The sequence below is a fragment of the Penicillium crustosum genome (genome assembly GCF_028827405.1).
Source record: "Penicillium crustosum strain IBT 35664 chromosome Unknown utg000004l_segment0_segment0, whole genome shotgun sequence".
Taxonomy (NCBI): Eukaryota; Fungi; Ascomycota; class Eurotiomycetes; order Eurotiales; family Aspergillaceae; genus Penicillium; species Penicillium crustosum.
The window spans coordinates 3067372-3081074 of NW_026623125.1; the positions used below are offsets into that span (position 1 = coordinate 3067372).

General features: G+C 48.6%; 5 protein-coding genes across 5 annotated transcripts; 3 read left to right on the top strand and 2 right to left on the bottom strand.

Annotated features, from left to right (window-relative positions):
* Nucleotides 1–548: 548 nt before the first annotated feature.
* N7487_010206 (uncharacterized protein) lies at nucleotides 549–940 on the bottom strand (the record flags this gene model as incomplete). Its single annotated transcript, XM_056877936.1, is given in 2 exon segments — nucleotides 549–890; nucleotides 908–940. Coding segments are annotated over 2 exon segments (375 nt in total), but the record flags the coding sequence as incomplete, so codon positions are not given.
* Nucleotides 941–991: 51 nt separating this feature from the next.
* Nucleotides 992–3346, top strand: N7487_010207 (putative sucrose transporter; the record flags this gene model as incomplete). The annotated part of the gene is made up of 8 exons (XM_056877937.1): nucleotides 992–1221; nucleotides 1365–1390; nucleotides 1473–1717; nucleotides 1794–1860; nucleotides 1914–1985; nucleotides 2048–2237; nucleotides 2294–2406; nucleotides 2460–3346. The coding sequence occupies exons 1-8, from the start codon at nucleotides 1124–1126 to the stop codon at nucleotides 3344–3346; spliced, it is 1698 nt and encodes a 565-aa protein (XP_056726517.1). The 5' UTR covers nucleotides 992–1123.
* Nucleotides 3347–5470: 2124 nt separating this feature from the next.
* Nucleotides 5471–6166, top strand: N7487_010208 (uncharacterized protein; the record flags this gene model as incomplete). Its single annotated transcript, XM_056877938.1, has 1 exon — nucleotides 5471–6166. The coding sequence occupies one exon, from the start codon at nucleotides 5471–5473 to the stop codon at nucleotides 6164–6166; it is 696 nt and encodes a 231-aa protein (XP_056726518.1).
* A 1444-nt stretch (nucleotides 6167–7610) lies between these two features.
* Nucleotides 7611–8511, top strand: N7487_010209 (ThiJ/PfpI family protein; the record flags this gene model as incomplete). Its single annotated transcript, XM_056877939.1, has 3 exons — nucleotides 7611–7688; nucleotides 7795–8032; nucleotides 8120–8511. The coding sequence occupies 3 exons, from the start codon at nucleotides 7611–7613 to the stop codon at nucleotides 8509–8511; spliced, it is 708 nt and encodes a 235-aa protein (XP_056726519.1).
* A 629-nt stretch (nucleotides 8512–9140) lies between these two features.
* N7487_010210 (DUF1708 domain-containing protein) lies at nucleotides 9141–12572 on the bottom strand (the record flags this gene model as incomplete). Its single annotated transcript, XM_056877940.1, has 6 exons — nucleotides 9141–9220; nucleotides 9277–11654; nucleotides 11712–11940; nucleotides 11993–12086; nucleotides 12149–12306; nucleotides 12386–12572. 6 exons carry the CDS (start codon nucleotides 12570–12572, stop codon nucleotides 9141–9143), a joined length of 3126 nt encoding a protein of 1041 aa, XP_056726520.1.
* Nucleotides 12573–13703: the final 1131 nt, after the last annotated feature.

Sequence of the window (13703 nt, forward strand, 5' to 3'; positions counted from 1 at the left end):
AGTCGCGTCATACTGTGATACTTAGGTTTTCGAAACCAATTCAAAATTAGGATTGGATGCGACGCACGCAATGAAAGATATTTACGCCCTTATTTTGTTCAGTTTTTTTTTTGGTGGAAATTGTCCCTTTAGACTTGAGAGTTATGAAATCAGCTGTCATCTACCTGGTGTCTATGGTAATATGTATGGAGTTAAACCCCCTCAAGCAAAGGTACTTTCCTAATCAGGTAAGTCCCGAATTAGAGCCCCTATACGAGTTTTGCCGAGTGCACGTACTTTTTACCTACATGATGTCCCGTGTCTACTTTGTACAATCCCCCTGTACAATGCCCCTGTGTTTCTATAATTGGCTCACAGGGCTCTGTGTTACGTCATCACACGTGGCCAATCAGAAAGGGTCCATGAGGATGCTGACATAAGGCTAAGGTCCAGCCCTGGCTGCAAACAAACGTTGGAATATGGAATTGCTAGAAACCTAATGCATATAGAGTGGGCAACTAGACCCCGTACACAGACAAATAAAAGCCACAGCATAGCCGACCCTGACATGCCAAAAAGCCGGGATCGGCATAAGGGTTCCAGGGCTGGCGGGTCTCTCGTAAATTAAATGAATCGATAAGGCCGGGGGCCCGCATAGAGGCGCTCAGGCCAACACGGATTTTCTTCTCCCTCTTCAACTGTGACAAAGGGTCTTTTTTTTTTTCTCTTATACATTCCCTTAGACGATTTTCGATAGTGGGAAAGACACCCATTGATACCTCCGTCGCAACCCAACCACCCTTCGCCCAACCCGCGCCGTCAACAAACGACGAATCCCGAACGTACCGTGCACCGTTTCGGCCCCCCACGAGCTCCCCCGACGGCACTAAAAGAGCACGCGACTCAATTCCCTGAAAGGATTAGACACCTTCCGGCCCCTTTCCAAATCCCCGGAACGCATCCCGACCTTGCTGGAATCACACACTTTGTTGTCTCGATTCTGATATTACGCGTCTCTTCTCGACGGGTGTTTTGGACTTGATTCAGTCACTGGTCAGGCCACCAGCTACCTTCCGATTTTGGGGTTTGGTTCATGAGCGCAAGCGCGGAGAACTGAGTGCATGATAGCACGTGGATAATTAGGATGCCGCAGGCTGCGAGGTGGGCGGGGACGCCCTCCATCAAGGGCCGGAATGAGTCCACCAGGATGGCGCTTTTGACGTTTAGTTTGGTCGGATTGCAGTGCGTATTACCCTTTCCGTTTTGTTTTGGTCGGATATAGCGGGTTAGATGTTGTGCGACATTGTCTAGCCTGTGTTTGTCTTTGGAGGCCATGGATCGTTGTGTTGTGTCTGTGGCTGACTTTGGGTTTTCCTTGGGAATAGGTTCACGTGGGGTACTGAGATGACCTGTAAGAGCTATCCACATTCCAAATAGTCTCTATTGGGACTGTTTAGGATAATGATCGCTGACTTGATTTGTTTTCTGGTTAGATTGTACACCTTACCTTCTTCAACTTGGTTTGACGAAGTCTAAGACTTCATTGGTGTGGATTGCTGGCCCATTGTCTGGTTTGATCATCCAGCCTCTTATTGGAGTTATTGCCGATCGATCACGATCAAAATGGGGTCGACGTAGACCTTTCATGGTCTTTGGATCCCTTGTTGTTGCTTTTTGTCTGCTTGTCTTAGGGTGGACGAAAGAGATTGTTGGTTTATTTGTTAAAGATCCAGAAAAGGTACATATTCATTTTGTTGGAACACTCATCTGACTAGGTCTATGGATATGTGGAAGCTAATATTGAATTTTCACAGGCCAAAAATGGCACAATTGCCCTGGCTGTGGTGAGTATCTATGCAGTGGATTTCTCCATCAACGTTGGTAAGTGGCACACTTGTTCACACCTTAATTGAAGGTGGCTTACAATGTCTTAGTTCAAGCGTGCTGTCGCGGTCTGATTGTGGATACGCTACCGATTCCATCGCAACAAGCTGGATCCGCATGGGGTATGGCCCTTCCCCATATGTCTCAGCCTAAAACGCCACTGACCTTTTTTTGTACAACATAGCCGGGAGAATGTCTGCCATTGGCCAGCTTTTTGCTTATGTGGTTGGTTCCATCGATACCGTTAGCATCTTTGGTACTTTCCTTGGAGATACGCAGTTCAAGCAGATGACAGTGATTGCTGCCTTGTCATTGATGGTGGCAGTGGCAATCACCTCATACTCGGTAAAAGAGCGAGTCCTGATATCGGCAAGGTGAGTTGAACTCGAACCGTGACTCATTGCCATCAACTAATATTCTGTGATAACAGGGATGACGGAAGTGCTGGTGCTATCCAGGTCCTCTCTCAACTCTTCAAAACTACTTTCGAATTGCCACCTCGTATTCAAGCAATCTGCTGGGCCCAATTCTGGGCTTGGATTGGTATGGGAAATTCCACACCTACTAGGAAAATCAACAATGCTAACATTAACTAGGCTGGTTCCCCTTCCTCTTCTACAGCACAACCTGGGTTGGCGAAACCTACTTCCGTTACGAAGTACCAAAAGACGATATGGCCAAAGCAACAGACATGCTTGGTGAAGTCGGCCGCGTGGGCAGTCTTTCATTAACGGTCTTCTCATTCATCACAGTCCTCAGCTCTGTACTCCTACCCTTTTGTATCATGCAGCCCGATACCAAGCGGACACGATTCACCGCACGACCTCCACCAAAGGTGGCAGCAGTTCTCAAAGCCATCACCGCAATCCGACCCGACCTCCAAACCGCCTGGCTGATCTCCCACATCATGTTCGCCGCGACAATGATCTTCGCCCCTCTAGCCCACTCCCGCGCCTTCGCAACTTTCCTAGTCGCAGTGTGCGGTATTCCCTGGGCAATCAGCGGCTGGGCCCCATTCGCCTTCATGGGCGTGGAAATCAACAAATTAACAATGGGCGGTTATTCCCCGGCCATACCATCCTCCCGATCCGGTGTGACAATGATCACATCAGCAAGCATACGCAACAACGCCGCCGACACTGAGCTGGATGTCCTCCGACTGAACCACCACGATTCTACTGACAGTGACACCGATGAGGAGGATCATGCATCCAATATCCCGTCAACAGGTGAACTAGCCGGAATCTACCTCGGCGTGCTGAATGTGTATACGACGCTCCCCCAATTCGTCGGAACCTTCATCAGCTGGATTGTCTTCAGCATCCTTGAACCGGGCGCAGAACCCACATCCGATAACAATTCAGATTCGTGGATGAACCTCGACAAGGATAGGTATAACGCCATCTCCATTTGTCTCTTCATCGGGGCGATAAGTGCGCTCGTGGCGGCTGAGGCTACCCGTCGACTGCGGTATATACTATGAGCACAAGCAGTGCAAGCGGGAGCTGTGGAAGCTGCAAAATTACGATCCGTTGCGATGAATAGTTATTGATTTTTACTCGATACCCGGTGTATATTGCATGCGAGCCTTGTCTTGACTAAGGTTGGGATTTTGGGGTTTGTGTACCCACTGATAGAGAGAGAGAGAGTCTACATGTACAGTGAGCTGGGCCCTTTATCTGTCTCCATAAAAGGAGTTTTTGTCTTTTTCTTTTCTTTTGCTTTGGTATTGCATATACATAATACATAATACACATCTACCTACATAGGTAGCTAGTCCTGCGTACTATATTTCCTCCGTATTGGGCCTTTCTATCTTCAAATGCTAGATGCTGGTTTTATGAGGGCGCCTAAATTCAGACTCAGAAGAGTGAGCTTTAGTTAGGGTTCAGAGTGCCCAGGTGACCTCACCTGACGCTCGCTGGTTACTCAGAAGTTGATGGGACCTCGGCTCCGGGGGAGATGTGATGGAGCACTCAGTGCACAGTCTATACCCAAAATTGCATTTGCTCCATAATAATGTTTATTTTCTGTTTCCTGATCTAACCTCTTTTGTCACTGCTCACTGCCCTGAATCCCAAGCCGACATGCAAAGGGGAATGGATCTAGACCGAACTCGACGAAGTTCAGATCAGAAACGGGCGGATGACCTGAGGCCATTCCATCGGATTTGCTCGAAATAACCACTTTTTCGGTAGGGTGTGATGGATGTGGCGTTCAAAATTAAACCACATAGAACATACATATGTTACTCATCATGACTCCGTGTTCCGTCGACGGATATGTTATATACTCGCTGGGCTGTGTGTTTTTCCACCTTTGTCCGATCGCCAACGCAAAAACATAACCCGATTTTTAACCGCTGCCTAACATGAATGTGTCTCTTGGGGCCCCTGGGGTTGCTAGATAATACTACTTAACTCTGGGACGTGGATCGACACTGGCACGGTTATTCGGCACGTTTCTTTGACCCTGATTGATCGGACCCGCCGAGCAAAAAATGAAATAAAAATAGAAATCATTTCAGCATGGCACATACATATGTAAGTAAGAAGGTACTCCATGAGTGTTTCTATTTGGTATCTGGGCATGAGCCCATCTCTCTTTTAGACGAACACCAGGATATGTGAACACTAGGCTAGGACTTCTAGACAATCACTATTATAATTGATTTTATCAGAGATATCACGAGATACTTTTGACAGCCCTGGAGCCCTAAGCCTCTGGATTACGTAAGGTAACAGTCACTCCAGATCGTGTTGAGGCTAGCGTCAGTGATACGTGTTCCAGGAAGAAAAGCCTGGAGTATATAAGAGGAACGAAAACGATGATCCAGGAAAAGATGAGATTTGGAAAGATACAGAAATAGAAGATGACCTGATGAGGGGGTGCATTAGGACAGCCAAACAGGGAGACTGAAATGGGAGACAAAAAAGAGGCAAAGGGAAGGGGAATGAGGGGAAGCAGAGGAAAAGGAAGGCAAAGAACCAAGAGATTCGGTGTGCTCCCCAGCCTTGGCAAATGAGGCCGTGCAGCAGAAATATCGAGAATTTGATGCCAATCCAAGCTTATTACGCCGTACCGTCACATCTCGTTAAAATGAAGGGGTGGTATTAACCCTAGAATACCTACGTAATATTCAAATATTTCTTGATTGCAGTGTGGGAAGTTGAGCCGCTACTTTTACTTTCGAAGAGCCGCTACTGTTACCTTCGAAGATTCGCTACCTTTACCTTCGTAGAGTCGCTACTTATACCTTCGAAGAGTCGCTACTTTTACCTTCGTAGAGCCGCAACTTCGTAATGCCTCAACTTCGTGAGTCTCAACTTTGTGAGTCTCAACTTTGTGAGTCTCAACTTTGTGAGCCTCAACTTTGTGAGCCTCAACTTTGTGAGCCTCAACTTTGTGAGCCTCAACTTTGTGAGCCTCAACTTAGTAGAGCCGCTTCCTCGGCCTCATTTAAGGATGAATGAGCCTGGCTTCACTTGGAGTTATTTTTCACAATATGTCTTTAATAACAATTATTTAAAAGCATTAAATTCCCTCCTAGTACAGCGATCTCCAATACACTTACACTTTCTATCTCAATCTCTCTTTTCTACCCATCATGGTATACACTTCAGAACTCGAAGAATATTTACGGCTACGCCAAATATTCCAACCTAGCAGTGAGAAACGCAATTCCCATGCTGAAGCTTCTGCTATGCAACCACCTCCCCCTTTCGCTGGACAATCATCTCTCCCCTCGACAGATTGGCCTCTTTATGACCCTTCTATGAGCCACGCCTCTGCGTTTCTGGGTCCCAGCTGGACTACGCCAACCCAACCACCTACCTCTGCGGTCGGGCATACACCTGTACCCTCTACAAATTGGCTTCTTTATGACCCTTCTATGGGCCACACCTCCGCGTTTCTGAGTCCCAGCTGGACTATGCCAACCCAACCACCTACCTCTACAGTCGGACATACACCTGTACCCTCTACAAATTGGCCTCTTTACAACCCTTCTATAAACCATGCCTTTAGGTCTCTTCGTCCCGGCCGGGCGATGCATACCGCGATTGGTCACCCCACAGCGGAAATATTTTACCAGGGCAACATGCAGACCTCCCCGACCGTGCAGTATAGAGACACCGAGGTTGGAGCCGAGGGCCATCTCAGTCCGGGTCAAACCACAACCCATACCTGGTCCTCGACACCAAGTCCCTCAACCCAAGATACATCTCCTCCAGACCAGCACGATAGTGAAGCTGCTATTGTAGAGTCAAATTTTGTGCATGGCGAACCCCAGCAACAAGAGTGAGTCCGAGTCACACGCTCCCACTATTCCCATTTCATTATTAATCGTCATCCTTCTATCCCAGTGAATCGGACGGCTCTTTCAAATGTGGTTGGGGAGGCTGTACCCGCCGCGAGACGTTCAGCAGCCATGCATCATTGATGCGCCATATCAAGGTACAGCATGTGGCACATCGCTCCGTCAAGTGTCCGGAGTGTGGACAGGCATTTGGCCGTGTGGATAATATGAAAGAGCACCGGGGAAGACGTCATAGGGTATTTGATTGAGATTGAGATTGATGCTGACGATAATTAGGTTTGGGAGTTGCGGTCATTTGGAGTTTTTGTTGGTATAGGATGGGTGAGGATGGGATAGCCTGGGACTTTGAATGGTTTTTGGTTTTGTTTTTTCTAGCATAGAAAGGCGAATTCTGGGATAACCTGGGAATTTGAAATGGTGTTTTAGCGAATGAATCATTTACACTGAAAGGTCTGTTGTGGAGTTTGAGGTCCAAACCATTCAAATGTGGTAGCCCCACCGGTCCCGTCCCGATATCCAAAGTATCCATCAACGAACGTAGATTGGCATCTTGATCATCCATCGTCCATGACCATCAATGCTAAGAACATGGAAAAGATATATGTCCATGTAAAAGAGGGGTAACATGAAAGAGAAGGGTTGCATGTGATGAGACTAGTGTGTTGCATATGTACAAAGTACCAAGTACAACATACAACACACGGAGTACATATAACAATTATGGCTCGGCATAGCTTGAGGCGGAATAACCTTGATTTTATATAAATCCCCTATCAGCCCAAATTGGGATATTAGCTAGGTAAATGGCTTAAAGGCTCTATCTATGCTTATAAATCATTCACAATTTATTTTATTACTTGCTTTTTTAAAAAGACAAAAAGAAAAGGAAGAGGTGATTCCTAGCAGTACATCGCCAAGATGGCCATCAGACCGCGAACTTTGGTTCCAAGGGGGATCAAACTCAGGCCTGTGCTCCTTTAAGAGCAACCTTGCAAGTTTGACATTGCTCTTAACTACTGCACTACCCGGGTTATTGGCTGGCATAACCTGTTTCTAATATATAACCGAGCAAATAGAAGTCAGAAGTCATGTGACTTCTTAGTAGATGCATCCATGGACCTCATGTGCTATCACTTATGTAATCTTTCAATTGGAATTCTTTTTAACTATATGAGAATTATGCTCATGAATATGATGACATCATAGAAATTAACCTTGGGAGCTACCTGGATGAGTAATGCACAATTAACCTTCCAACCTTGGTGCTCAGGTGGAGTCAGTGACGGGATAGTGATACTGGTGATGCCCATCGCCACAAGCGGGGGAGAGACCATATAAAAAAGCTCATAACCACTTTTCACCCTCAATTCGACTAAAAAATCAATCCTTATCTACAATTTCATCGACATCCACATAAAAAACCACCAAAATGACACCCAAAGTCCTCGTCGTCCTCACCTCCCATGACAAGCTTGGCACCACCGGCAACCCAACCGGCTGGTATCTGGTATGCAACCCTAATTACAACTTCAATTAAACACCAACACATTCAACTCTTAAATAAAACAACCCAACTCCAAAATAAACCCCATACTAACAATAAAACCCCAAAGCCCGAATTCGCCCATCCCCACGAAGTCCTCCACGACAAAGTCTCCCTAACAATCGCCTCACCAAAAGGTGGCGAAGCACCCCTCGACCCATCCTCCGTAAAAGCCTCCGAGTCAGACGAGATCTCCCAAAAATTTCTAAAAGAACAGAAATCCCTCTGGACAAACACGCACAAGCTAGCAGATATTCTCCCGCGCGCAGACGAGTTCGATGCCCTCTTCTACGTTGGTGGTCATGGACGTGAGTTGCCTACCTGCTTCAAGCGATACTTATGCTATCCTATCTCCGCAAATAACACCCTCTAACAAAAACAATTCGTACATGCAGCAATGTTCGACCTAACCAACGACCCCACCTCCATATCTCTAATCGAAACCTTCGCAGCCGCCAACAAACCCGTCGCAGCCGTCTGCCACGGTCCTTGTGTCCTGCTAAACGCAAAGGCACCCTCCGGCGCACGGCTCATCTCCGGCGTGGGCGTGACCGGGTTCTCGAATGCGGAGGAAGATGCTGTGCACCTGTCTACTGCCATGCCGTTTATGTTGGAGACGGAGCTTGGACGGGTTACTGGTGGGAAGTATGTTAAGGCTGCGGAGCCTTGGGGGGAGATGGTTGTTGTTGGCAAAACGGCTGAGACGGGGTCGACGATTATTACCGGGCAGAATCCTGGGTCTGCGACTGGGGTTGGGAAGGCGATTTTGAAGGCTTTGGGGTTGTAGTTTTAGCTTAGGGTTTAGGATTGGAATTAGGCTAGGAAAACAGGGTACATACAGAATGTTATACTACGGTCATGTTATTCAAAGTTTGCTATTAGTATATTATTCTGGTTTTGATTGTATGCTTGAAATAAGTAAGAGGTCCATATTACATAGATAGTACTTCAATTCAAAGACACAAAGCGATTCATATTGGTAGCGAAACCAGAATCAATAGCAGTAGCGAAAGGGGAATAGAGCAACGGACATAAAAACAAACAGCAGCCCAAATTTGATGGGAAAGGAAATAAAACCAAGACAGGAGGAGATCTGTTGAGTCGAAGATCAAGAGACTGGAGAAAGGTCAAGAGAGATTGGAAAGAAAAGAAAAATAAAATAAACAGGTGTCGCAACCAAAAAAAGGAATCCATCAATCGTATCGCAGTATTCGTCGGCCTGTCCATCATCCAAGAACATGGAAATGGGGACCTCGTTCGGTCTTCAGACCGCGCTCAATAAGCAAACACGACCAATGTCTGGTCGGGAGAAGGGTATACAATTAACAAAAGATACTTCCTGGATCATAGCGAATAGAGAGCCAGGGGAAAATGATCCGGAAAAATAAAGGAAAATTGGTATGGGGATGTTGCAGACTAGCGTCTTTGTCCATCCTCGACGTTGCCAGTCAATTCGGCCACTCGAGCCTTGATGCGGGCGACACGGGCTTCGATGGCTGTGAAAACAAATTGTTAGTGTGGGTCAGGTTTGAGGATGGAAGTTACTACTCACTCTCTTCTCCACTAGTATCTCCCTCGTCAGTGCGCTCTGACTGGCTAGTTCGGGTGTTGGCCTCGGTGTCGTGCTCTTGCTCGCGCGACTGTTCCTGGTAGGCAGCGGCAGTCCGCTGGGCAGCAGCCTCGCGGATCGCCTTCCAGCGATCCTGTGTGGCTTCAGTTGTTGAGTCAGGCGAAGTGGCGGTCTCCGGGCGGACACCATTGCCGTTAGTCGGGGTCTGGGGAACCTCGGTCTTCTGTACTGCAAATTTGTCGCTCACGGGGGAATCCTCGGGGACGAAAGCAGGCTGATCACTCAGGGGGCCTTGGTCGAACTTGGAGAACTCCTGATCGGCCGCGTCGCGTTCATTAGTGCCAACGCGCGAGAGAGCATCGTACTCGATGGCGCGTCTGGTCTTGGGCGGCGCACCGTTCTCTTTCAGAGAGGCGGAGGGTTGCGTCGGGCTTGGGGGCTTTGCCGCAGTTTCCTTGGCGGTTGGTTGAACAGGCTCGGGCGATGCGGGCTTTTCCGTCTTAGTATCCACGGGTGTGACCGCCGCGGCGGGAGGGAGAGGCTTCTTCTTCACGGGACCAGACTCCTGAGCTGCTCTCGCCTTGGCCTCGAGGGCCGCACGGGTAGCTGCCACATTGGAGATTTCCTTAACATTAGCGGTCTTCACGGGAAGCTGTTGCTGTTCGGGCTTCTTTTTGGCACTAAACATGCTCTTAAAGGCAGAATTGCCAGCCTTCTTCTTCAGCTTCTTGCCCGCCTCGTCCACAGAGTCACGACGCTCAGTGGGTTCTTCAATAACAGCAGGCTTTGTGGTGGGCTTCTGCTCTTCGGGAGTGATTCCATTGACAGGTTTGGTTGGCGCTTCCTTAGGAGAAGGTGGAAGAGGGGTGGATACAGCAGCAGCAGCAGCTTCTTTGGGAAGTGGCGGGGGACCACTCTTTGCAGTGGTGGTCGGAAGAGGTGCCGACGGCGTGGCAGGCTCCTCCTCAGTGTCCTTCGAAATCGGCTCGGGGGCGTCCTGGGGTTCTTCAACATGACCAGTGCCAGCGCGGTCATCATTGAGATATGCCGCCCTGAAGGCACCCTTGTCGTAGTTCTTAGTCCACTTCATGGCCTGGGAAGCTTCATTCACAATGGCAGGCTGAAGGGTCATGACAGAGTTGGTCTTGGAGTAACGGCTGTTATTGGGAGTGGCGCGGTTCTCTTTCGCTTCCGCTTCTTGCTCGCGGTGCTTCTTTTGCAGAGCGGCCGCAGCTTCCTGGATGCGCTTGTGCTGATCCGGTCCGATGCTGGTCTTGCTCTGCATTCCCTGGTTGTTGGGCCGCTTGTACGAATCTTCAATGTTAGGCATCTTCTTCGCCGACGACTTGCGGCGACTGAGCTTTCCTCTACGGCTACCAAAGCTGAAGAATCGCTTCTTCTCGACAATCTGAGCACCGGCCTCGGGCTCTGGGGCAGCACCCTTGATCTGCTCTTCAAGGACCAGCCATTTGGTATCTCGAATTCTCGTCTCCAGAAGCGCGCATCGACCAAACACAGCCTTGCGGGCAGATGGCTCATCACCCGAGAGACTGCTGATCCAAACCCACCAGAACGAGTCGTCCATGTCTAGGGTGGTGATACTCGCCAACTCGGCAGGCTCGAGATCCGGCTCGATATCCAAGGAGCGCTTGTGCGACTGGGAGCTCATGCCACGTGCAGAGGCAATTGGAGGTAGAACCTTATCAGGAGGCAAGAGCAGAGGGCCCACGTGGTTCTTCAATCCGTTTTCATCCGCGAATCCGGAGGACATGAAGTCTGCCCACGAGGGGGTAGTGGGACGGCCAAGGTCACCTCCTCCAGATTGAGGAACGGATTGTAAGCTTCCCGCGGGTCCACTCTTTGTAGTTAATCCAGTTGCCGGCGGACCGGGTTCCTTGGCTTCATCCTCCGGGTCCGAGTCGATCGAACCACCGAACCCGATATCCTCGAAGCGAGACCAGGATGCATCTCTTAAACTGGTGGACTGCTTCGTACTCGAGACGCTCGATTGGTTCGTAGATGAGATACATCTGAGAACACGGAGACACTCGTCGGTCAATGCGCTGACGGGGTCTTCGTAGTTGGCAAATTCCTGCAAGTGCCAGTCGTCGTCGCGGTATTCAAAGTTCTTGGCGCGTCGCAACAACGAAAATGGCGTCGGGGAAACATTCTCAACAATCATAACCACCTTGGTCGTCGTAACTTGCAAAAGAGTCGGGGTTTCAGGAGGGTATTCGGTCGCTTCAACGAGTGATTGGAGAGAGATGGGTAGCGATGAGATGCCGCTCACGCCGCGATGGACATCGGGAGACAACGAACGAAGGTAGGCGAAGAACAAGTGGCTCGTAGCATCAGCGGCACTAGAGATCGGATATTAGAATACCATCTGGAAATATTAGATCAATGGAAGTCCATACGCAGCCCAGTTCTTATAGGCGGCCTCGAAGCCATTGCCTGTATCGACATGCTCAAACGCCCACCATCCAGCGTATCGGGAAAGCTTGCGGCCTCCCAAACCATTGGACTTTCCATGGGCCGCAATGGCGGCTAAAAGGTCGAAGAAGTCGAGAATAATATTGGTACGTGCATCGGAATCGCCGCCGATCGGAATGAAAGTCGAGAAAGCGTCGCGGGCCATATCCGAATCTAAGGGTCCATCAGCGCGTGTGTTCCCCGCATTCCATTCAATATCGCATACCATGTTCGCCCATCTTGAAGGTCTCGTACGCCTCCCAAGTGACAACACCGCCAGGGAGTCTGCTCCAGCACCATTTCATCACACTGCAAAGAACCTATTCAGATAATTAACGTTAGTAGCCATCCTGGTAACCCCCGGGAAGAAATTATCCCTCACCATCGGCTCAGTGAGCCGGAGCTCCTGCGACAAGGCATCTCCGTTGACGGGCGAGCCCTTATCGAAAGACTGATTAAAGTAATTGCGAATGAACGTGCGAGCTGCACTGGGATCGGAGCTAGGACGGAACGGTAGAAGAAGGAATGGCGTGTCGAGAGCTGTAACGACGAATGATCAGCAATCCGAACAAGGGCCCGTATGGCCCGTATTCCACGGTCAGAATATCAATCCACCTACCTCTGGCCTTGAGCTCATGCACACACCCTCGTACAAGGTCTTGGACTTCTTCCGGCGCAACCTCTGTCCGCTGCCACGCATCGCTCCATTTGGGCTTCGCGGGGGCTGTGTTGACCGCAGTGGGCTTGGCCTGCTTCTTTGTCGCAGTGGAGTCCTTGCCCCGAAACACCCGAGAAAAGAAGGACATGTCGGGAATGCGACTAACAATTGACTTTGCGCGTCAGAAAACGGCTTGTGGGGGGAGGGATTGAGGGTCCGCTTTTTTTCTCGCTCTCTCTCTCTCTCTCTCTCTCTCTTACTTCTGTTAATCAATTAGCAAGATGTCTAGACTGAAAAAAATGCAGACAACCGACACGGTAAATTAGACCGAGTGAATAGTTAAAACGTCTAGGCGTGTCCGGGATGTCCTGCAGCCCCGGTAACAGCAGGACAAGGTAAAAGGATCCCTGGTCTGGGATCTGATCTGTGCTTCTTTAGAGTGGGAACCACACAAGAAACCTCAGAAACGAAAAGCACAAGAGAAAAGGAAAAGAAACGAAAAAGCGAGGGTTGGGAAGGGAAGTGGAAAAAAAAAAGTGAAGTCACGAAGCTCAGGGGTAAACCAAACTAAACTTACCCGCGAGTCTCGACTCCGTTAGGGTGCCTCCACACAAAGGATTTCAACGTTTGTGTTTTTTAAAAAAATTTTAGAATATTCTTTTTTATAAAAGGAATTGAAGTTGACGTTGGGAAGAATTCGAATGAATGATACGGACAATGATCATTTTTCTAATCTGGGTTTGGGGGATCCAAGGTTATATTATGTGTACGGAGTATACGGGTTATAGGTCTATTCTATTGGGGGAGACTATCAACTATCATTCAGACGTGTCGATATGTATATATTAATTATTTCCCTGCCCAATCTCCCATTAGAGCCAATCATATAGGTGTAAGTACTGACAGGATGTACTTGACCTACATATACATATGTCAAAATACATAAGTGTACTTTTAACTCAAAAGAGATGTAATGGTGGCTTTGAGATCAGATTATACTACAGATCTGGCGCTTTACTCTTTATAGGGACCTCGGGAGATATAGATATCACGGGACTAGAACTGCCTATCCATGGATAGCTTGATAGCTTTATAGTTTGTATAAATCTGACATCTCTGTGGATCTTTAATCTACCTCTAGTATATATCTGTACCTGAGCTTCCCCGGGTTGACATCATAGACCCATGATTCCATGAATTACTCCGGTCCAGGGTCGAAGAGCTGAAAGAATACTAGTACTCCAGACTTTGGTAGGATAAACTATAACCCAATAGGAGC